The sequence below is a fragment of the Pelophylax lessonae genome (genome assembly GCF_965119305.1).
Source record: "Pelophylax lessonae genome assembly, chromosome: 1".
Taxonomy (NCBI): Eukaryota; Metazoa; Chordata; class Amphibia; order Anura; family Ranidae; genus Pelophylax; species Pelophylax lessonae.
Genome location: NC_138768.1, coordinates 234,993,390 through 235,018,066, shown reverse-complemented (window position 1 = coordinate 235,018,066; position 24,677 = coordinate 234,993,390). Strand labels below are relative to the sequence as shown.

General features: G+C 44.9%; 1 protein-coding gene across 1 annotated transcript in view; it reads left to right on the top strand.

The window, feature by feature from the left end:
* KNTC1 (kinetochore associated 1) overlaps positions 1-24,677 on the top strand; it is a 792,142-nt gene that overhangs the window by 474,646 nt on the left and 292,819 nt on the right. Inside the window, exons 33-35 of the mRNA XM_082256649.1 lie at positions 13,987-14,054; positions 15,533-15,822; positions 15,910-16,082. Of these exons, the coding sequence (XP_082112775.1) occupies positions 13,987-14,054; positions 15,533-15,822; positions 15,910-16,082 (531 nt within the window). The remainder of the gene's footprint in view (positions 1-13,986; positions 14,055-15,532; positions 15,823-15,909; positions 16,083-24,677) is intronic.

Sequence of the window (24,677 nt, the reverse complement as noted above, 5' to 3'; positions counted from 1 at the left end):
TGACACAGCCTGATTGTGGCCAAAAAGAAAGGGGAGACTGAGGAGAGCCAGTCCATCATCCTGGGCAAGCGAAAGGAGAGAGAGAGGGATTTTCTACTTTTATCCCTGAGGAATTCCATTTACATAACTGAGTACAATGGTGCATGCCGTCTCTGCACTGTGACCTGGGGTGACATCAGGAGGCAGAATCTTATGACGGGGAAAGGGTTTTGGTAACATTGCTTTATTCACAGTCAAGTGACAGTGATCACAAAGAGCTGCTGTTTGGATTGAAGACCAGTTGCATTCTGTAAACTGACAGAACGCTTTACTACAATGCCAAGCAGACCGATCCAAGATGGTGCGGGCACTGGGAGACATGCTCCTGTAGCTGCAGCAGACAGATTTCTCAGCTCTCCCTGCACTGGAACTAGTGAGTCACCTCCCTGGTACAGGCAATCCACATCCATCCTTAGCCTACAGAAGCCCTATTAAACAAAAAACGAGATTTAACTCTCCAGATGATAACCCTGAGGACACTTCCTTACAGGAGGATGAAATGGAGGAGGCCCCTGCATACAGCCAGCAGCTTGATGCCTTCCCCTCAGGGCAACCTATGACAAACATCACCATGAAGGACATGCTACTAACACTCAGAGGAGCTACACAGCAGGATATAGCTAGCTTTATGCGCGCCACAAAAAAAGAAATCGCAGACCAAGGGAGCAGAGTGGAATATGTGGGAAACGAGATGGGGTAATTCACATTAGAGCATAATGAGCTTGTGGATGCCCACTTTGATGTGGAAGATAAGCCCAAATCACTAAGGCTTAAAATGGCAGACCTGGAGGATAGGTCATGCAGAAACTACATTACATTTAGGGGGATCCCTGAAAGAGTAAAACCAGCTGATCTGCGCCCCTTCCTGCAACAGCTCATGTTTAAAGCTCTCCCTTCCCTCACTCCTGCCGATGTCATCATTGATGGAGCTCACAGATTGCCCAAACTGTCCCACCTGCCTGAAAGGATCCCCAGGGATGTTATAGCACAGATCCACTTCTATCACATAAAGGATCAATTAATGTGATTCTCCAGACAAAATCATACACTCCCTGATCCATATGCAGACATCGCTTTATATGCTGATCTTTCACAAGCCACATTGACTGCCAGGAACAACCTAGTGCCTATAACTAAAATGCTGCGCAATCACAAAATCCTCTAAGTGGGGATTTCCGGCCAAACTGATAGTGGACATGAATAGAGTCCCACTCATCTCTTCCCCAGAAAGGGGCATGGAGCTTCTGAGAAAATGGGGGCTACTACTCGCTGACAACAGCCCTGATGTTCCAGGATCATAATCATCTAGAGGTCAATCTAGAAACCACCACAAATGGCCTAATATTCTTGATAATTACCTCCACTTCCATGTGCCTTTATAGGTTTATCACCTCAGTGCCTCAATGGTCAACAGATTCCCCTGTGTTAATATCAATTGCACCTGATGTTTGGCTGAACTGAGAATATTTTCCTCCATTCTTGTTTGCGGGACTTTCCCATATCCATCCAGTTTGTGACAGTTACTACTTGCAAGTTTCTATGAAGTTTTTTCTTCTCTTCTTTTGGACTTCTATGTCAGTTCTTACAAACTTCTTTCCAGATCATACAAGAGTATTGAAACCAAAATCCTTTTTAGTGTACCTACTTGATACTGCCACTAGATGGAGCAATACCTTTCAAAGAAATATCTATTAAACTGATGTTGCTCAATGTCGGAGGCCTAAATAGCCCTTTTAAGCGCAGGACACTGTGGAAATCACTCTTAGACCAGACATGTGATGTATTATGCATACAAGAGAGACACACTTTTCCAGCCTAAAACCCCCGAGGTGCTCATATCATAAATTCTCACATATTTTCATTGCAAACGACTCCAGTAAACGTAATGGTGCTTTGATAGCTATTACGAACTCTACCTTATCACTTCTGGACAAGTATACCGATGAACATGGTTGTTTTTTTAATATTGGTAGCTGAATTCAATAACATCCTTTATACCCAAAAAGAAGCCCTTAGGCTGCATTCACATGTCAGCTTATAATCGCGGGCAGAACCGCCGCGGTTCCGCCCGCGATTCGGAGATTTATTGCAAATCGCGGGACGCCTAGCGTTGCCCGTTGATTTGCAATAGCCCCCCAAACGGCGAGCGATGTTGCCGCGATTTACGCCCGCCGAATCGCGGCAACATCGCGCAAACAAAATCGCGGGACGCAATACGCTCCAAAGAAGCTCTTGTACTGAATGCAGCCTTAAAGTTGATCTGCAAAACTTTGACAACTGCAAAACAAATGTAGAGGGGTAATTTTATTGTATGTGGTGATTTTAATGTTGTCTTAAATGACTAAATGGACTCCTCAGTGGGGGGGAGGCGATGACCCACCCTAGCAGAAGACCTATATGACCAATGGCGGTGCCTCCACTCCTCTCCACTCCACTGAGAGGGACTACACTTACTATTCATCTGTACATAAAGCTATTGCAGGATATACTTTTTTCTTACTGACAAATTTGTACTCCAGAAGGTGACCAAAGCGAATATCCACAATATTACATGGTCAGACCACGGTCCCATTACAATTGATATTGTGGATATGTGCAAAACACATCACGCACCACTATGGCGCAATAATACTTACCTCCTCTCCCACCCCTACATTAGAGATGAACTTCAGCAAAAGCTTGAAGAATTTTTCAAGTACAAAACCAGTGAGGAATGCTCCCCTACTATGGTTTGGTATGCACACAAGGCTTTCTCTAGTGGAGCCCTGATGCAATTAGCAGACAGAAAAAATTAAAATATATTTCACATCTACATAAACGCATTGCTGAACTGGAGAATAAACATAAATTAGCAAAGGCTACTAATGATACTCCTACAACACCTTAACGCCTGTCGTGATGAATTGCGTCAGACGCTAAGGAATGACTATGATATATACTGGAAGCGCCTTAAGCTTTCCTGGTACTCCCAAAGCAACAGAGCAGTGAAACTACTGGCTTCACAACTTAAAAAGCACACACTTGATCTAATCTAGCGATGATCAAACACCATCAAACTGATTGTACTTTTCAAAACCCCAGAGATATAGCTAATGTCTTTAAAGACTTTTACAAATCGCTTTACAATCTTTAGGCTCTATTCACACCTGAGCGTATCATTTTCTTGTGTTTTTTTGGGCATTTTTTTAGGCATTTTTTGCAGGTGTTTGGAGACAGGCATTGACATCTAACAAAAAGTGTGAAAAAAAGTCCTGGTAGGGACTATCTACAGCGCTTGCTAAAAATGATCTAAAACATAGATATGTGCAAAAGTGAGAAAAATGTTGTGCAAAATTATTAAATACAAAAACATTGATTGCTCAGAGTTCATCTCATATAAAAATATAAATATAGCAAAATCCAATATTCCGTGATTATTCCTTATTTCAGGAACTTTGCAAGTGCTCAAAAAAAGTAAAACACTCCAATAGCCGATTACCTAAAGTTCATCTCATATTATAAAAAAAATAAAATGTAACAAAATCCAATATTCCGTGATTATTCCTTATTTCAAGAACTGTGCTGGTGCTCAAAATACTGCAATAGTGACTGGTAAAGTGCAGGTGCTGAATGCCTTCTTCCCGTGAAACAATTTATGAAATGGGTGACTTACCAAATGAAGTGAGTCTCATATATCTTACAGTATTGAGACCAATCGTGCTTATTGGTAGGTCCCCTTTAAATCCTCCTGGCTGTGCTGATGGTGATTTCCTCCTCACCGTTCCATAAGGCAGCATGTAATGTGTTTTTTTGGGAAAATAAAGATAAAAGCTACAGATGGTGTGATATTGTTTAAAAAGGGGTTTTATTCCTATAAAAAAGCACTGTTCAACAAATCCTGCAATGATCCGACAAAGGATCGTATTTGCGGAAAAGATCGTGACAAACCGATACAAACATGCAGAGTGGCGAGCGGAGGTGAATCCGGCTTGCCTCCAAGTAAGTATCCCGTTGTGCTATCCACGTTCTGACACGTTACGTCACATCCGGTGACGTTTTTTAAACAATATCACACCATCTGGAGCTTTTATCTTTATTTTCCCAAAAAAACACATGACATGCTGCCTTATGGAACGGTGAGGAGGAAATCACCATCAGCACAGCCAGGAGGATTTAAAGGGGACCTACCAATAAGCGCAATTGGTTTCAATACTGTAAGGTATATGAGACCCACTTCATTTGGGAAGTCACCCATTTCATAAATTGTTTCACGGGAAGAAGGCATTCAGCACCTGCACTTTACCAGTCACTATTGGAGTATTTATTTTGAGCACCAGCACAGTTCTTGAAATAAGGAATAATCACGGAATATTGGATTTTTTCACATTTTTATTTATAATATGAGATGAACTTTAAGTAATCGGCTATTGGAGTGTTTTACTTTTGAGCACTTGCAAAGTTCCTGAAATAAGGAATAATCACGGAATATTGGATTTTGCTATATTTATATTTTTATATGAGATGAACAATCAATGTTTTTGTATTTAATAATTTTGCACAACATTTTTCTCACTTTTGCACATATCTATGTTTTTGATCATTTTTAGCAAGCGCTGTAGATAGTCCCTACCAGGACTTTTTTTTACATATAACCTTACACTACTGCTGCTGCTATAATTTTCACAATTTTTCACATTTTTTTAAGTTTTAATAATATTAACTCCTAGGCGCGGGGAGTATGCTTTATTAAGTGTTACTTTTCTACACACATCTAACAAAAAATGCTTGTAATCTGCCAAAAAAGAAGCTCTTGTACTTTTTTGAGCTTCAGGCGACAAAATGCTCATATGTGAACAGAGGAATGAATAGGATTTTGTTTGTTGGGTGTTTTGAAACTTCAGAGTTGAGCATTTTATGAGCTGAAAAAACACTCAGGTGGGAACAGGGCCTAATCAGGACCCAGCTATGCACCAACCCACAGATACTGAGGTTAACACATTTCTTCAAAAGATCAACTTTCCCTACTTAGACGTAGAAGCACTTACACAACTGAATGGCCCAATCTCCACTGATGAAGTCATAGCAGTGATCAAAGCACTACCAAAGCATAAGTCCCCTGGTTCAGACGGCTTTTCAGCTGAGTACTATCAGGCTTTGATCACTCTCCTCGCCCCAAAACTTGCAGAAGTTTACAATGCTGCTGCAAACTTAGGTATTTTCCCTAACAAAATCCTTTAAGCAAAAATAGTAACCATATCGAAACCTGGTAAAGATCCTTCCCTCCTCCAAAACTTCAGACCCATCTCTCTACTGAGCTCAGACCTCAAGATACAGTGCCTTGCGAAAGTATTCGGCCACACAATCATGAAGTGGAACGAAATTTATTGGATATTTCAAACTTTTTTAACAAATAAAAAACTGAAAAATTGGGCGTGCAAAATTATTCACCCCCTTTACTTTCAGTGCAGCAAACTCTCTCCAGAAGTTCAGTGATGATCTCTGAATGATCCAATGTTGACCTAAATGACTAATAATGATAAATAGAATCCACCTGTGTGTAATCAAGTCTCCGTATAAATGCCCCTGCACTGTGATAGTCTCAGAGGTCAGTTTAAAGTGCAGAGAGCATCATGAAGAACAAGGAACACGCCAGGCAAGTCTGAGATACTGTTGTGGAGAAGTTTAAAGCCGGATTTGGATACAAAAAGATTTCCCAAGCTTTAAACATCCCAAGGAGCACTGTGCAAGCGATAATATTGAAATGGAAGTAGTATCAGACCACTGAAAATCTATGAAGACCTGGCCGTCCCTCTAAACTTTCAGCTCATACAAGAAGAAGACTGATCAGAGATGCAGCCAAGAGGCCCATGATCACTCTGGATGAACTGCAGAGATCTACAGCTGAGGTGGGAGACTCTGTCCATAGGACAACAATCAGTCGTATACTGCACAAATCTGGCCTTTATGGAAGAGTGGCAAGAAGAAAGCCATTTCTTAAAGCTATCCATAAAAAGTGTTGTTTAAAGTTTGCCACAAGCCACCTGGGAGACACACCAAACGTGGAAGAAGGTGCTCTGGTCAGATTAAACCAAAATCAAACTTTTTGGCAACAATGCAAAACGTTATGTTTGGCGTAAAAGCAACACAGCTCATCACCCTGAACACACCATCCCCACTGTCAAACATGGTGGTGGCCGCATCATGGTTTGGGCCTGCTTTTCTTCAACAGGGACAGGGAAGATGGTTAAAATTGATGGGAAGATGGTTAAAATTGATGGGAAGATGGATTGAGCCAAATACAGGACCATTCTGGAAGAAAACCTGATGGAGACTGCAAAAGACCTGAGACTGGGACGGAGATCTGTCTTCCAACAAGACAATGGTCCAAAACATAAAGCAAAATCTACAATGGAATGGTTCACAAATAAACATATCCAGGTGTTAGAATGGCCAAGTCAAAGTCCAGACCTGAATCCAATCGAGAATCTGTGGAAAGAACTGAAAACTGCTGTTCACAAACGCTCTCCATCCAACCTCACTGAGCTCGAGCTGTTTTGCAAGGCGGAATGGGCAAAAATGTCAGTCTCTTTATGTGCAAAACTGATAGAGACATACCCCACGCGACTTACAGCTGTAATCGCAGCAAAAGGTGGTGCTACAAAGTATTAACTTAAGGGGGCTGAATAATTTTGCACGCCCAATTTTTCAGTTTATTTGTTAAAAAAGTTTGAAATATCACAGTGCAGGTGCATTTATACCGAGACTTGATTACACACAGGTGGATTCTATTTATCATCATTAGGTCAACATTGGATCATTCAGAGATCCTCACTGAACTTCTGGAGAGAGTTTGCTGCACTGAAAGTAAAGGGGCTGAATAATTTTGCCCGCCCAATTTTTCCAATTTTTTTTTAACAAAGTTTGAAATATCCAATAAATTTCGATCCACTTCATGATTGTGTCCCACTTGTTGTTGATTCTTCACAAAAGATTACAGTTTTATATCTTTGTTTGAAGCCTGAAATGTGGCAAAAGGTCAAAGTTCAAGGGGGCCGAATACTTTTCCAAAGTTTTGGCCAATAGACTGATTGAAATCACACCATTTGTCGGTCTGGATCAAGTGGGATTTGTAAAGGGAAGGCAGGCCCCGGATGGAACTAGAAGAATGAGAAACCTACTAAAATTTGCAGAACTTACTCATAAACCCAGTGTTTCGTGGCTTTAGATACAGAAAAGGCCTTTGATCGGGTGCTCTGTGGTTATTTGTCCAAATCCCTTTCTAAATTTGGATTAAATGGTGTAACGGAGCTCCTTTACCCAGCCTAGTTATCTCCGCTGTATCATCCTTGAAGCTTAGGAAGTACTAAAATATCCAAGGCAAAATTACCCCCCCCCCCCACCAGTAAGTGGACGACACACAGTTCTGGGAGTCAACTAGAAAGAACTGTTTATTGAAAACACAAGAGATCTACACTTTTCAAAAACCCCTCCCTCTTCGAGCCATTCCACACACAAACCTACACATCCCATAATAACCTTACTCTAGGCATATTGGAACAATAGGACAATGGAATGCAGGTATTCAACAATAACAAACCCCCACCCCCTTAGCATGGGTCTATGAAACACTCCTGCCATATTCTAGCAATAATACATCCCCACACATCTCCTGAGGGACACTGCTCAGAAATATTATGGTCCCAAGTGAAAGAGTCCCTCACTCTTTCAACACAAACCACACTCTGTGTCCATTCCGCTACACTACTCCCCCTTAACCACAAGCCGGCATACACAGTCTGATCCATAACGGATCAGCTTGGGGATGTCCGGGGAGTACCCACAGATCATTTTTCCAGTTCAGTTTGTCGCGATAACCCGTCAGCGTTGCCATTCTGTTTAGTCTCTCATTGTGTGAAGTCCTTTGTTGTAGGCAGCTTAGGCCTAGAGTCTGTGTCGCTTGGGGTGACAGGGACTTGAATTCAAAGTAACAGTACTCCAAGGGTCCCCCAGCATACACCCCCACACAGAGCCACGCTCCCCTACAAGCCAGGGCCCGTAGTCCGTGGGGAGGAGGCTGGCCTCCACACTCCTCCAGTAGCCTGTGGTACACGTCCCAGCCAATGGGTGTTGATCACATATCTCCCCCCTCCTGGGGAAACTAACCAGACCCCAGACCTCCCAACTGGTTTGGGTCTGTGTTAGTCTGGTGTCTTTACCCAGACTGTGCCGTGCTCCAGAGGACCTCCTGCCCTACGTCCCAGTTGAAATATCTGGGGTCTTCCTGGGCAGGACACCAACTATAATACACTCCAGAGGCATCCCGTTGTTGCTGAAGGGGCAAAATCAGGGTGGAATGGGCCCCCATACTAGGGGGTTGGGGATCTGGGCCGACTGCCCAGCATCTCTGTAATCCAGGGGTGGAAGCCACGGCCCCATCCACCTCTTTTGTGACAAATGCTGCATGGACTGGTGGGCAGAGACCAGTGGGGTTCTGCCCTGCTGCCAGCTCTTCCGCTGGGTAGGCACTCAGCTGCTGGTGAGTGACCGCCACCTTCTCGCCCTCAGCCTCTGTAACTGCCGCAGGTGGGGGGCAGAGGTCTTGGACCCTCTGTCCCGTTGTCAGCGCTTCTGCTGTAGGCACACTGGGAGGTTCCTCCTCTGCAGAATAGTCTACTAAATCCACAATCTCTGGAATTGCTGGCTGGTACTGGGTAGTGGGCACGACCATCTCCACCCCCAGTGCTGTTGGGACGAGGGACCTACAATTGCTTCTCCCGCTTATGCTGGCTTGTCCTGGGTAGTGGGCACGGCCATCTCCACCCCCAGTGCTGTTGGCTGCTGCTGGGCCAAGTCTAGGAGGTGTTGGTAGTCCTGTTCCAACCCCCACTCCATGATAACCAGGTGGCTGAGGTCTAGTCTCGGCTTCAACAATTTGATCGGTAGCATCCTTCTCAGGTAATAAGAAATAGCCCAGAACCGCAACATCGCAGGACTGCCAAAATCATCATCCTCCTCCATGGCCTTCTACAACAGGCCTGGGCCATCATAGCACCCCCCCCCCCCCCCCTGGTTGAATGTCTTCTGCCACCCAATGGTCTCGCTGGACTGCGTACCACCATAGTGCCCAGTAAGAGTTGTCCAGCATAATTTCTCTCTGGACCAGGCACTCAAGGTGCCTTACCCACTCTGTCAAGAGTTGCTCTCATAGGATAAACATCCGTTGGCTCACTTGTTCCTGCCAGTGTTGCGCTGTACTTGGAAGCTTCTCTTTCCGCTGAAGCTGTGCTACCTCCATGGACTCCTGCCAGAGATCTCGCATTACATGTTTTCTCCAGTCCACCTTGTCCTTTGCTGACATATTGCCCTGTTCCTTTGCCAGTAGTCTCCGCTGGAACTCCACCTCATATGGGGACACTGCCCGGGGGCTAGCTTGCTCCATCTCCTGAGTTCCTCCTTAGATCAAGACGCTGCTGGGCTCCTCGCTGCATTCCTCTTGCTGCAAGGCTTGTATCCCACCGCTTGTCACCAATGTAACGGAGCTCCAATGTCCAGCCTAGGTATCTCAGCTGTATAATCCTTGAAGCTGAGGAAGTACTAAAATATCTAAGGCAAAATCCCCCCAGTAATTGGACGACACACAGTTCTGGGAGTCCACTAGAATGAATGAGTTTATTGAAAACACAAGAGATCTACACTGGGGAAAAAGCCTCCCTCTTCGAGCCATTACACACACACACACACACATACACATCCCATAATAAGCTTATTTAAGGCAGACAGGAACAATAGGACAATGGAATGCAGGTGTATTCAACAATAACAAACCCCACCCCACTAGAATGCTTCTATGAAACACTTCTGCCATATTCTAGCCATCTGCAATACATCCACACACATCTGAGGGACACTGCTCAGAAATATTATGGTCCCAAGTGAAAGTGAGTCCCTCACTTTTTCAACACAAACCACACTCTGTGTCCATTCCGCTACAAATGGATTTATCTACTCAGCGATAATGTCACTCTATTCCAATCCTACTGCCAGAGTTCACACCTCGGGAATGCTATCTGACCCATTCCGTCTGACAAACGGAACACGTCAGGGATGTCCCTTATCACCAATAATTATTTCCCTCACTATAGAGTCATTAGCAGAGTGCATTGGATCCAACAAATATATCCAGGGAATCACAGTAGGACACAAAGACCACAAATTTAGGGCCTTTCGCTGATATTATTTTAACCCTATCTAGTCCAGAATCCTCAATACAAACCGTGCAATCACTTTCCCTTACAACTGGGACTCCCTCTCCATTACATACTTGGGCATACAATTATCTTTCCCTTCTTCCAAGCTATAAAGAACCAATTTCCCCCCACTATTGTCCCGGATAGAAGAACTCCTCTCACAAATTAAAAAAAAAAAAAAAAAAAAAAAACTAACATGGGTAGGGCAGCTTACCAGATGCAAGTATTTCCTAAACTGCTTTACTTTTTAGCACACTTCCTATACCCATTCCTCAAAAATTATTTTCAAAATTGGCAGAAAATTTAAGAAAATTTATAGGTAAAAAACACAGGATAGACCTAGTGAGTCTGTACAAACCTCAACATCTGGGAGGAAGTGGACTCCCAAATGCCCAAGCTGATTACCAAGCATCATTGTTAGAACAACTGAGTTATTGGTTCTAACGCCAAGAGGACAACCTCTGGTCGAATACTGAACAAGAAGTAACACCAGGATATAACATTACTGCGTGCAGAATCTTCCTCTGCTCTAGAGGCTGACTTGGACATTACTGTGCGAACTCTACAGGAGTTCGGATGGACACTGAATTTTCAGATATCGGCTCTGACTCCGTCCACCAAGCTGGACTACTTGGGTATGATGCTGGACTCAGCCCGGGTGTTTCTTCCTCAGGCGAAACTTCTGTAGCTCAAGGATGCGGTTCGGCTCCTGTTGTCCAACCCTCGCTCAGGACTTGTATGTAAGTGCTTGATCAGATGGTTTCCCCCTTTGAGGCGGTTCCGTTTGTACAGTTCCATACCAGACCTCAGCAAAGGGAGATTCTGATCAAATGGAACAAAGATCAGCTGTCTTTGGACAATTTGATCATGCTGAGTCGGGGTTCGAGGAAGTCTCTGCTATGGTTTCTCCATTCCCTGGCCCTTCATCTGGGAAAATCCTTTCTTCCTCTGTATTGGACTGTGATCACCATGGATGCCAGTCTGTCTGGATGGGGAGGTGTCTTGGGAGTGCACTTGGCCCAAGGTGTTTGGACTCGAGATAAGTCGAGGCTGCCGATCAACCTGGAAATTCGGGCGATCAGACTTTGTCTCAATAGATGGATCATCTGCAGGGACGCCCTGTGTGGATTCAATCAGACAATGCTACGGCTGTGGCATATGTAAATCATCAAGGGGGCACAAAGAGTGCCCTGGTGGCCCATGAAGTAGCCGGTATCTTGTGGGTGGGCAGAATTATATGTTCTCTCATGCACATTCCGGGGGTTGAGAATTGGCAAGCAGACTATCTCAGTCGGCAGACATTGGAACAGGGAGAATGGTCTCTTCACCCGGAGGTGTTTAATCAACTGTGCCTTCAGTGGGAGACCCCTGACGTGGACTTGCTGGCCTCTCATCTCAACAGGCAGGTGCAGAGGTTCATGTCATGGTCTCGGGATCCTCTGGCCGATGGTGCAGACACCCGGTGGCCCCTTGGGGTCAGTATCGTCCGATTTCCGCCTTTCCGCCAATACAACTTCTGTCGAGACTGCTACGCAGAATCGAGGTGGAGGTAACTCCAGTCATTCTGGTGGCACCAGACTGGCCTCACCAGTCTTGGTACACAGGCCTGGTAAGGCTGGTAGCAGACGTCCCTTGAAAACTTCCTCTCAGGGAAGATCTTCTGTCTCAGGGACCAATCTTCCATCCTGCTTTAACAACTTAGCTATTGAAAGCCAGGTGCTGAAAGACAGAGGGTTTTCGGAGTCTGTGATTCCTACGCTTTTGAAACTAGGAAATCTACCTCCAGGAAGGTTTATCATTGAGGTTAAAAGGCATACATTACTTGGTGTGAGTCTCTGGGGGGGGTCAGGAGGTTCTCCCCGTTCTTTTTCTGTGTGTCGCCTGTTGAAGTTTCTACAACTAGGTGTAGACCAGCGTTTGGCTCTGGGCACCATTAAGGGCCAGATTTCCGCTTTGGCTATATTTTTCCAAAGACTGTTGGTGGCGAAGTCCTTGGTTTTGTGCAGGGAGTTCGCTATCTGGCTCCACTGGTGAGAGCCCTGGTTATTCCATGGGACTTCAATATGGTACTGTCGGTGCTTCAAAAGCCTCCCTTTGAAAGTATTCGAGAACTTCCTCTGCTCACTCTGTCGCAGAAGGTGGCCTTCTTAGTCGCTATTACTTCCGCGCGTAGGGTGTCGGAGTTGGCTGCGTTGTCCTGTCGGTTGCTTTACCTGGTGATTCATAGAGACAAAGTGGTGTTGCGACCATGTCAGGCGTTCCTTCCTAAGGTTGTCTCGGGGTTTCATTTGAATAAAGATATTATGTTGCCGTCCTTGTGTCCTAAGCCGAAACATCCTAAGGAAATTGCTTTACATTCTTTGGATATGGTCAGGGCGATTCGGGTTTACCTGGCGGTGACTGAACCGATTCTAAAATCGGATTCTTTGTTCTAACGAATGGACCTTATAAGGGGCCGGCCGTATCTGCTGCAACCATTTCCAAGTGGATCAGGCAGTCGGTGGTGCAGGCCTACTCCATTAAGGGTCAGGTTCCTCCTTTCCCTGTTAAGCGCATTCTACAAGGGCGCTTAGTACCTCCTGGGCCTTCCGTCATCAGGAGTCAGTGGTTCAGGTGTGCAAGGCGGCTACGTGGTCGTCTGTACACACATTCACAAAGTTTTATGAGGTGGATGTACTGCATCTTCAGATGCAGTGTTCGGCCGCAAAGTTTTGCAGGTTGCAGAGGCTCCCGCCTCTTGAGGGTTTGATTTAATCATGGTGGTGAGCTCCAGTTGTTCCTGGTTGAGCTCCTGTTTTACCTGGTTGGCTATGTTTAACCTTGTTGGGAATTATATCTCTTGCTGTCTTTTTCCCTCATATTGCACTGCTTTGGGAAATCCCAATGGTCTAGAACAGTGTTTCTCAACTCCAGTCCTCAGGGCACACTAACATGCCAGGTTTGAAAGATAACTGAAATACATCCCAGGTGATATCATTTGCTGCTCAGTGATTGCAGTACTCTAGTCTGCATCTCCCCAAGGTAATACTTTAAATCTGGCCTGTTAGTGTGCCCTGAGGACCGGAGTTGAGAAACACTGGTCTAGAACAGTGGTCCTCAACTCTGGTCCTCGGGGGCCCACTAACAGGCTAAGTTTGCAAGATAACTAAATTACATCACAGGTGATCTCATTTGCTGCTCAGTGATTGCAGTATTCTAGTCTACATCTCCCCAAGGTAATACTTAAAATCTGGCCTGTTAGTGGGCCCTGAGGACCGGAGTTGAGGACCACTGGTCTGGAAGACATGGAGCTGTGTACGTCAGTGAATGAAAGAGAAAACTGTATTTTTGTCTTAATGTAAAATACTTTTCTCTGAGGTTCACTGACGAACACAGCACCTGCCCCTCTGTTATGTGTTCTTCTGACACTGCTTGTTACAAACTGAAGTCCTGTTGCAGGAAGTGATGGTATACCCTCTGGGACTGCCTCAGATGCGTCACCAAAAAGGTTTCCGCCAAGTCCTACTCCTAGAGAGAGCAGCACAAAGCCCAATGGTCTAGAAGACATGGAGCTGTGTCCATCAGTGATACTCAGAGAAAAGGATTTTACGGTAACACAAAAATCCAGTTTTTCTGTCTTTTTTACTTGTTAATGTTCGGAAAATAAGCTACTCATATGGCCTGCTCTGTTTACAGTGTGTAGTTATTAAAATCATTGAACGTTGTCATTTTTTTTTTCTAGATAATCTTTTAAAAAGAGAGATTTTTGAAAACAATTTAAAAATGTTTGAAGCAATCTCTAGTTTACAGGTAAGGCCTTGTATATCACATTACATTACAGTAAAACCTTGGATTGCGAGCATAATTCGTTCCGGAAGCATGCTTGTAATCCAAAGCACTCTTATATCAAAGCGAATTTCCCCATAAGAAATAATGGAAACTCAGATGATTCGTTCCACAACCATTTACTCATAAATCCTTCAATTTATAGTCCATATAAAAAGATTATAGCATTGCGATAGGTTGTGTAACCATAAAATGTCCATCCACAAATAGCCGCTTCCACAAGGGGATTGGAAGCAAAATCCAGCAGGAGCTACAGGGTAGCAATATGGTTCCATTTAATGAAGGTACAACATTTAGCAAATCACATGGTTGATGAATAAAACAGGCACATCTAAGTATGCAGGCATCCAGGGTAAAGCTGTCCACATAGACTATCTTCTGCACAGCCGGCTGCTAGTCTGTGATCCTGACCGGGAAGACCACCCTGCAGTAAAGCGATCTGAAAGCGAGGGGCAGCATGGAAAGGATGACGTAGATGGCGGTGCAGAGGATGGTCCTATGTGGACAGCTTTAGCTTGGATGCCTGCATCCTTAGATGTGCCTGTTCCAATCATCAACCATGTGAGTTGCTAAATGTTGTACCTTCATTAAATTTAACCATATTGCTACACTTCGAGGCGCCTCTCTTCTCTTTTATACTCAGCTGTGACTTGAGGCTACTTGTATATCAAGACATTGCTTGTATATCAAGTCAAAATTTATTTGAAAATTTTGCTTGTCTTGCAAAGCGCTCTTAAACCAAGTTACTCTCAAACCAAGGTTTTACTGTATATTAAATGTAATTTTAGTAACCTGTTTTTTTTCTTGGAGAAAACACACCAGCTCTTTGGGAAATCACATATTGAAAAACAAACCGTAAGGCCCCGTTCACACTGGGGCGATCCGACTTCCCGGGGCGACCTCCGAGGTCGCGGTGCGAGCAGCGCGCCGCGACCTCGGAGCGGCCGGCACGGACTTCATAACATTGAAGTCTATGACAGTCGCTCCGGGTCGCCCCAAAGAAGCTCCGGACCCTTTTTCTAAGTCGGAGCGACTTGTGTCGCTCCTATTAGAACGGGTCGGCAGCTTCCCTATGGCAGGCGACCTGTGAGGCGACCTGTGAGGCGACCAGGTCGCCCCAGTGTGAACGGGGACTAATTGCGATATTTTGAACAGTGCTGTTAATAAATCACAAACAAGTAGTTCACTTGGTGATATTAGTTGCTGTGTTTTGATAAAAAAAAAAAAAAAGTATTGAAGTCATGTGGTATTTATCATTAATAATAGACACGTTTTGCTTAAAAAGGTGGATGGATGGTGAAAGAATATGCAGTAATTTCACAACACGATTTAAGTTGATTAGGAAACAAAAATACTTTATCAGAAGAGAGAACCTTTTTGTGACTGTTTTGTTCTAAAATATGTAGCCATTTAATAATAACATGCTCATTTTCCTATTACAGGAAGATTTTGACATATTCCTTTCACTGGAGGAGTATGAAAACCGATCTTTTCTATCTCATCTTAGAGAAGAGCATATTATTGCTTATGAGACTACCAGGTCCATGTCTAAAGTCGAAAAGACTACAGAGCACATTCCAAATACTAACCATCATTCCAAAGTGCCATCAACAGAGTCCAGGTTATATAGACTTGCCTTGCTTCTACAAGTCACAGAACAAGAGCTTGGTGCAGAACTGGCCCTCAGAGCTCTGTCAGCTGGAAAGGTTGAAAAGTCATTGCAGATTTGCAGGTACGGTGGAAAGAGATTGTTTTACACTTCTTGCTACCATCCAGAACAAAGTCATTGCATTTACTCCATTATTTTCTCTTTTTTTAGGGATTTATATGAACATCATTGTAATTCTCAGACTGGAAAGTTACTTTTCCTTATTTCCCAAAAATTGTGCCAAATGTTGGAAGCAAATACACCAATGGTAATACCTCCTGGAATGAATTTGCCTGCCATCACTTATCAGTTATCTTGTCAGGCAGTCACAATAAGCAGTCAAGGTAAAGACAAGCACGGTGGCCTTGCACCTACTAAGGCATTGCATGATAATGGCAGATATGTTACTGCTGCTGTTGAATATTATCCTTGCTAAAAAAAAAACTTTTTTACAGGCGAAATGGACATTAGTCACATAGAAAAGGGAAGAACAACCCTCTGGAGGCTATAACTCCTCCTTCAACACACCTGCTCGATTTTTCTTGATTTCCTAAGGGGATTGGATGTCTTTCATCTTTCTGCTTCTTTTCTCTTATGTCCTCTGACAGACGCAGCCACTTCATAGTTTCCTCACAAATGGGTAATGCGCCACCTACAGGAGTAGACTAGGCAGTGAAACTATTTAGAAAAACTTTTCACTAGACACACCCTGAGGGGTTGTCCCCTCAGACATTACCCCCAGACACATCCGGCTTACTAATCAGTTTCTTGCTGCCTAGTGTTAGGAGTAAAGCCTAGGTTTCCCTGCTGAGACCTCGGCCTCAGTTCTTTAGTTTGTTTACTTTGTTTATTTTTCTTCTTGCTATCGCTAGCTAGTGTCAGGGGGATCCTCCTGGTGAACTACAAGCGACAGCCGGGCTGAGGTTTCGCACTAGATAATCTAGATCCTTATGGTCTCCCAGCCTGGCCAACGAGAGTGCACAGGTTGTGGTCCGCCCAGGCCTAGCTACGACGGTTTCCCCCGACGGATGGGGACGAACCTGTGAATGGAAGTTTTCACTGGGACGCATCACCCTGTAACACCCTTGTTGCAGCGTACCCGTCTTGGCTGGCAGCACCCCTACTCAGGGTGGGAGGCGAGCTGTCTTGGAGGTCCATGGTATGGTGAGTGAACTACCCCTTGTGTCCCTGTGACTGTCATCTGTGGGGGGGGGGAATCTGGGCTCACTCCTGGAGATGTCAGAGCTGCGGTCTCTGTAAGATCTCCCTGGCCTGTCAGGACAGGTCCTGCCTTCCCTGCTCCTGATGGGGGCACTGTAACGGCGTTTAACCCCCGGGAGGAGGGGGTGTAGGTTCACTACTTTGTCCTGGTGATGGTCTCTGGGGTGGATTCCTGCGGTGTGTCGTCCTGGCATGTCTCATATTTTCAAGGCTTCCACCTAGTCTTCTGTTCACATATTGTCTAAATTTTTTCTAGATAGTTATTGCTACCTCACTTGCCAGCTTTGGGTAAAAGGTCCTTTAGGCAGCTCTTTGAGCTGCCGAGAATCACCAGTCATCTGTTATGTTTTCTTGGCTCTAATATTGCTTGTTTGCTCAGTTGGACTGCTTTTTGGACATCCTGAAGGTTTTCAAAATTCCTGTGTTCCTCAAATGATAGGAGAAAAATATGATTTCTCTTTCGTTCATTGATGGACACAGCTTGTTATCTTGTCAGTGGGGTTATGCTGCCCCCTACCGGAGTAGGACACTAGGCAGGAAAAATCTTGACTACACTTATGGGTCAGTCCCAGGGGGTATACTCCCACTCTCAGCTTTAGGCATTCAGTTTCTTTCTGCCTAGTCAGGAGTAAGGACCTAGTTCTTTGCTTAGATCTCTGGTCCTGGCAATTTTTTTCTTTTTTAAATGGGCCTCAGCTCTGCGCTAGATGGCCGGCGACATAGACCCACTAGACAGGACGTCTCGGGAGGGCGCATACGACTGGGCCTTGGCCTGAGTCGCAGAGTTGCTCCTGGCAGACAGCCTCCCCTATTCCGATTGAGCGGTGGTCTGTCTGGAGTGGTGCCCACCCGGTTTCCTGGTATGGCAAGTAGCTGCCCTTCCCCCTGGAGGGTTTTGCAGTGGACGTGGGCCCCTCCCTAGGATTGTCAGTCTCCCGGGTTCCCCTCCTTCCCACGCAGCATCCCCCCCTCCCTTCTCGGTAGTTCTCTGCAGAATTGTTAACCCCCTGCAATGAGGCGGACATACCTTTGAGCTCGGTCTGGTGTCTTGATCTGGCGGGGGGGGGGAGGGGGCGCCGGCGGCTGGCCGACTGGCTTCTGGGGGGGGCTTCTGCCAGTGACCCCCTTCCTGCTGGGCTGGTGTTCGGTGCTCCTGGGGTCCCCCCTGGGAGCCGCATAGTGCTGCCATTTTCTTGATGACCTTTTTTGCTGTGGATCGGCGGCCATGTTTGTGTAGCCTCGATGGCAATTTTTTTTTGGTTTCTTATTAAAAATAGCGGTGACCGTGTTTTTTTTTAAGCTATAGGGGCGGTGATTTCGGCAGTGGGAGCCCCTCCTCATCTCCTAGTGCTGACTTCTGGATCTTTCTCTTCCTGGTCGCCGCATGGTTTGCAGTTTGCCTGGTGCTGTAAGTGCCTGAACGGTGGTGGTGAGTCTTTTAGTGGGGTTTTCTCTCCCCCAGGCCCCCCAAGGCGGTGAGGGTGTTCCCCTTTCCCGCTTGCTTTGATAATGTCACTAAACAGTGGGGTTTTCCAAAACTCACCTTTGCGGTCCCTAAGCGTTTTGCCATGCGGTATACTTATGAGGATTCCTTGCTTAAAAAGTGGACGGTCCCACCTGTGGTGGACTCGCCAGTCTCCAGGTTAAAAAAAAGCCACCTTAATTCCAGTTTAGGAGTCCTTGACCTTTAAAGATCCGGCTGATAGGTCGGAGGCTCTGACCGGCCATATGTTCACTGTGGCTGGTTCGGCACTTAGGCCGGTATTTACTATTGCCCTGGTGTCGCAAACTCTGACCGAGTGGTCTAAACTTTTACGCCAAGACCTAAAGGAGGAACCGATCCCCCCTGCCTTTTGCGAAGCTGGCAGATCAGTTGGTCCAGGAGCTATAGTTTGTCTGTGATGCCTCTTTGGATGGGGCTCCCTTGATTTCCAGACTGTCTGTCTCAGCTGTGGTCCTTCGGCGTATTATCTGGCTGAAGCATGCCAATATCTTCTATGCAGGATGTGGAAACCTTACAAGCGGACCTGAACAAAATAACGGGGAGGGCAACTACATGGCTGATGAGGTTTAATGTTGAGAAATATAAAGTAATGCACTTGGGGGCCAGAAACCAGAAAGCAAGCTACTCAATAGGGGGGGAACCTCTGGGGGAGTCTAGGATGGAAAAAGACTTGGGGGTACTGGTAGACAACAGACTTGGCAGTGGCATGCAATGCCAAGCAGCTGCAAGCAAAGCCAACAGAATACTGGGATGTATAAAAAAGGGGATTCACTCCAGAAATAAAGAGATTATTCTCCCGCTCTACAAGACTCTGGTCCGGCCACATCTGGAGTATGCTGTCCAGTTCTGGGCACCGGTCCTCAGGAAGGATGTGCTGGAATTGGAAAGAGTCCAGAGAAGGGCAACAAAAATAATTAGAGGAATGGAGGACATCAGTTATGAGGAAAGACTACATGCACTGAACCTATTCTCTCTGGAGAAGAGACGATTGAGGGGGGATATGATATCAATGTACAAATACTGTACTGGCGACCCTAGCATAAGGAACAAACTATTCAGAGTAAAGAAATACAATAAGACACGTGGCCACTCACTAAAACTAGAGGAAAGGCGGTTTAACCTTAAAATGCGTAAGGGGTTCTTCACTGTAAGAGCGGTAAGGATGTGGAATTCTCTTCCACAAGCAGTCGTATCAGCAGGGAGCAGTGATAGTTTCAAAAAACTATTAGATGGGCACCTTAGAGATCACAACATACAGGGGTATACAATGTACGGTTAAAAGCAAACACACACACACATCATAGGTTGAACTGGATGGACTGATGTCTTTTTTCAACCTCACTAACTATGTAACTATGAAGTGCTGGTCTGCGGATCAGTTTTCTTAGGAGGCGTTAGCTGATCTCCCATTTGTGGGAGATCGCTTTTTTGGAGCTTCCTTGGATGGCCTCACAGGGGGATAGGGTACTCTTCTTCCGCAGGCTTCCATGGGCAAGAAGCCCTTTCGTAGAGGGGGGCCGTTCTTATTTGCTCATAAGAGGACTTTTCGTCCCTCAGGCTCTCAAGACAAGGGACCTAAGTCCTTCAGAGCCTCCACAGGAGGTTCCAGGAGGACATGGTCTAGCAAGTTAGTAGAGGGCTCTCCCAGACCTGTGGACAAAGCTTCCTCTGCATAAAGGAGCGCCCTCACATCTGGGGTGGGGGAATGTCTTCGGTGGTTTTCAGATCCGTGGACCTCCCTGGTAAAAGACAAGTGGGTCCTCAAAGTCATTCGGTCTGGTTACAAGATCAAGTTTCGGTATTATCCGCCGGAAATTTTCTTTCCTTCCAACCTGCGCTTGTCCCCAGATTGCTTATGGGGTCTCTTTGGGGCGGTGCAAGACTTGTTAAAGGGGTGATTGTCCCGGTTCCTACTTCGTAAAATTTTCCCGACTTTTACTCAAACCTTTACAGTCTCTGGCTTAAATGGCTTGGCTGTTAAAAGCCAGGTGCTTAAGGAAAGAAGTTTGTCGGATTCTGTGATTCCTACGCTGTTAAAGGCTAGAAAATCTACCTCTAGAAAGATCTACAATAATGCATGGAAGATGTACATTGCGTGGTGTGAGTCTCTTGGGATTCACCCTCGCTCCTTTTCAGTGACTCGGATATTGACTTTCCTCCAATGGGTGGTTGAACAGCGTCTGGCCTTGAGTACCATCGAGGGCCAGGTTTCCGCATTGGCGGTTTTCTTTCAACGTCCATTGGCCACACGTTCCTTGGTGCGCACCTTTATCCAGGGAGTTCGACACTTGGCTGTCGAACCTTGTCTGTCGTTCCTTTGAAAGTTCGTCTCTGATTCTCATTTAAATGAAGACATTGTGTTGCTTTCCCTATGTCCCAGGCCTAAACATCCTAGGGAAATTGCCATGCATTCCCTGGATGTGGTTTGGGAAATCAGGGTGTACCTGGAAGTCCTTTAGGAAGCAAACAACTAGACCCAGACTAGGCTGGAGTGCCACAGGGTGATAGTGGCCTCACCATCTCACCCCTACTAAAAAAGGAGAGGGGGTGTGGGGTTCCCAATGTGTAGTTACCTGTAACAAGGGGTTTATAGCAAGAGAGCTAGAAAACTATTGGGAAGGAAACCCAAGCGGTATAGGCTAAAAAATCAATACTTTATTGAAGATGATATAAAAAAAGGAATCCCATCTATCGGCAATAAGTCACAACAAAGACATACATACATTTACTAAAATAACCCAGGTGGTATTGCAGGCTAATTAAAGAAAAGAAAACTGAGCAATAAACAATTCATGGAACTATTGATACCACACTGCGCTGATTTGGTTGGATGTGATATAGAAGCAATAATGAACTAAATTGCTTTACTGGCCACTAGGTGGCATCATGTACATCTGTGAAGGCACTCACAGCTAAATTCACAGAGCTAACAACCAACCCAATCAGCAATTGACAAGTGTATGGGTCGTTTCAAAAACCAATTGGATAAGTTGAGCACAGTCAAGGTATTACATTGCTAATAGAAGTCTCTAATATGGAGAATCATAATAGCTGGCCAGTTGGTAGCAATATGTATTTCATAGATCTAGTAATACCACACTGTGCTGACTTGGTTGGATGTGATAAGGAAGCAGCAGTGAGTTAAATTGCTTTACTGGCCACTAGGTGGCATCATGTATGTCTGTGAAAGCACTCACAGCTGAATTAATAGAGCCAACATCCGACCCGATCCGCACTTGGTGAGTGTATGGGATCTTTTGGAAACCAATTGGATATATTGAGTACAATCCAGGTACTACGCTGCTAATGGAAGTCTCCTTCCCAATATTTTTCTAGCTCTCTTGCTATAAACCCCTTGTTACAGTCCTCCCTATTTGTACTCGCGGATGAACCTCGGAAAGGGTTAGCTGCTTCTGCTGCGACCATTTCCAGATGGATCAGACAGACGGTGATTCAGACCTATTCAATTAAGGTCAGGTTCCTCCTTTCCCTGTTAAGGCGCACTCTACTTGGGCGATTAGTGCTTTCCTTACCTTCCGTCATCAGGCGTTAGTGCTACAGGTTTGCAAGGCGGCCACCTGGTCGTCTGTGCACACTTTCACAAAGTTTTATGAGGTGGATTTGTTGGAATCTGGGGATGTTTCCTTTGGCAGCAAGGTTTTTCAGGCTGCTGTTTAGAGGACCTAGTCCTCTTTGAGGGTGTATTTGTTTTTTTTTTGTTTTTTTTCAGGTGAGCTCCAGTTCTTTATAGTTGAGCTCCATGTTACCTGGTTGCTATGTTTTTTATTTTAGCCTTGTGAATTTTTTCTTGCTGTTCCCACCTCTCATGTTTGACAGTGCTTTGAGATGTCCCAACTATCAAGAAAATAAGTAGCTGTGCCCGTCAATGAACCAAAAAGTAAATGGTATTATTGACTTAACGTAAAATGCATTTCTCTGATGTTCATTGACAATAACAGCACCCACCCCTCTGTGGAGTTGGTTTTCTTCTGACACTGCATGTAACAAAACTGAATGCCTATAGCTGAGAGTGGGAGTATATACCCCCTGGGACTGCCCCAGGCGTAATCCCGTTTTTTTCCTGCCTAGTGTCCTACTCCTGTAGGGGGCAGCATAACCCAACTGTCAAGAAGATAAGGAGCTGTGTCCATCAATGAACATCAGAGAAATAGATTTTACGGTAAGTCAAATTCCCATTTTTTTGTACTCTGATGTAAGGTTCCTTTTTAGGAGTCCATTGGGGGGGGGGGGGGTGTCTATGTTCTCAGTACTCATTTGCTACAAAACAGTTCCAGTATAACCCCAGGGTGAAAGGTTTCCTTTGTTCCTTATTTACCTCCAAAAAATGGATTTTAAGTTGAGCACAAAAATCCTGTTTTTAAATGAAACGCGTGTATTATGTGAATTTGTCCTGGTGTGTGTCTAATGTAATCTCTTGTAGCAGCATTATGAACAAAAGAGGTGCGCTGCACGCAATGATACTCACTAAGTTGACAAGAGGAGAGAGAAGGGAGTGAGCTCATAAAAGTCTGCTGCTGTTCACTTCTGTCCAAAAACAATCTGTTGAACTAACTTTGTCATAAATGTGATAAGTAAAAGTCTGGTCTCCAGGCTGGCTATGATGTGGTGCAACTCTGTCCCTTATGCAAGTAAACCACTCCAATATCTGTATTTTAACTTTTCATTTTAAAGTTTTACTGGAGTTTATCTTTAAAGTGGTTGTAAACCTCAGACATTAAATAAGAACAGAGCATATCCATCTATAGTGTGTACTTGTCTCAATCCAGGGCATTAAGTGTCATTTGTCTCTGCTGTCTGTATGAGTCACTTCTGACAAGTTTTCCTGACATCAAGAGAAGAGACAAAAGGTGACGGGGAAGGAGGTTGTGTCTCTTGCCACCAATAAGCTCTCAGAGCTCCTCTCACTGAGCTCCTCAGAGTGTAGCTTCAGCTCTCCCCCCACATGCTTTTCAAACCTGAGAGATCCTGAGTAAATTCTGTGCTTTCAATGCACATAGAGAAGAGGATTTCACCGGAGGCCAGTCAATTAGCTCGGGATCTGTGAGGGTTTACAACCACTTTAAGACATAATGTGTAACTGCAGCCCTCAATTGTGTGCTGGATTGAGTAGTTGATGAAGTGAGGGAAAATCTCCAGCAGGAACATATACAGCAATAAAAAAAAACTGCCAGGGCTCTACTTTTCTTTAAAAACAATAACAGAGCTATTTCTTTTTGCATCCTCCTTGGAGATTTCCCCTTACTTTGTGTCCTGGTTACTTGTAAGGAGTCTAAAGGGCCACAGAAAGCACTTTAATACTGTTTATGTAGCTTAATATACATGTATGTTTATTTGAATTGCTCTTGTTTCTGAAGGATTTCTAGTTCTGTTTAGCCAGTCACATGGTTTGGCAAGACCTGACAGATGACACAGCTAGGTCCTTGTTCTAGACTTTAGTGGCAAAAACAGCTAGGTCAGGAACTTACCCCCCTGCCTGCCAACTAGACAAAGTAACAGCAGCCACCCACTGATGGGTGATCACTCTGTTTTCTCCTCCTCCTCCTGACAGCAGGTGTACTCTGCAGAGCTATTTTAGCTTCTACTGCTGGCCCTGCCTCTCTGTTTAGTATTAACGAAGGCTGGCATACCAATAACGTTTTTAAAAAGACACTCACTTTGCCCATTCAGTGACAGTGTCTAAGTAAATGCCCCCTAACACTCTCCTCTACAGCAATCCCCCCTACTCAGAGTTATTTTGGGATGGAGGAAGGAGTGACAAGGGATTGCCTGAATGAGTAAAGCAATATTGTCGGTGATAGTGTATTTGTATGTGCCTGCTTTTCAGCTTTGTAGCATGACTGAAGGTAGGCAACACTTGCCATGATGAGAAAGTATACACAGCCTATTTTCACTTTTTCCAGACTTGCCCTCCTGAAGTGCTGACAGCTTCACAATCCCAATCGCTAATCTGTCTCTTGCCACTTTCATCTGCTCTGTTACTTTTGGGTCCAGCATCTTCTTTCTGGAATGGAACTGAAGGTATACACTGCGCCACTTATGTGTAACAGGCAGTGAATGCTAGAAAAAAAAAGTTGCTAGAAGCAAGGAGAATTTTTATATCCTCTCTGCCAATAAAAATAGTTCTATGAAAAAGGTCACAGCGTCTTCAAAACATGGCAGCTAATATGTCTGATTAATTGCCATTACCTAATCA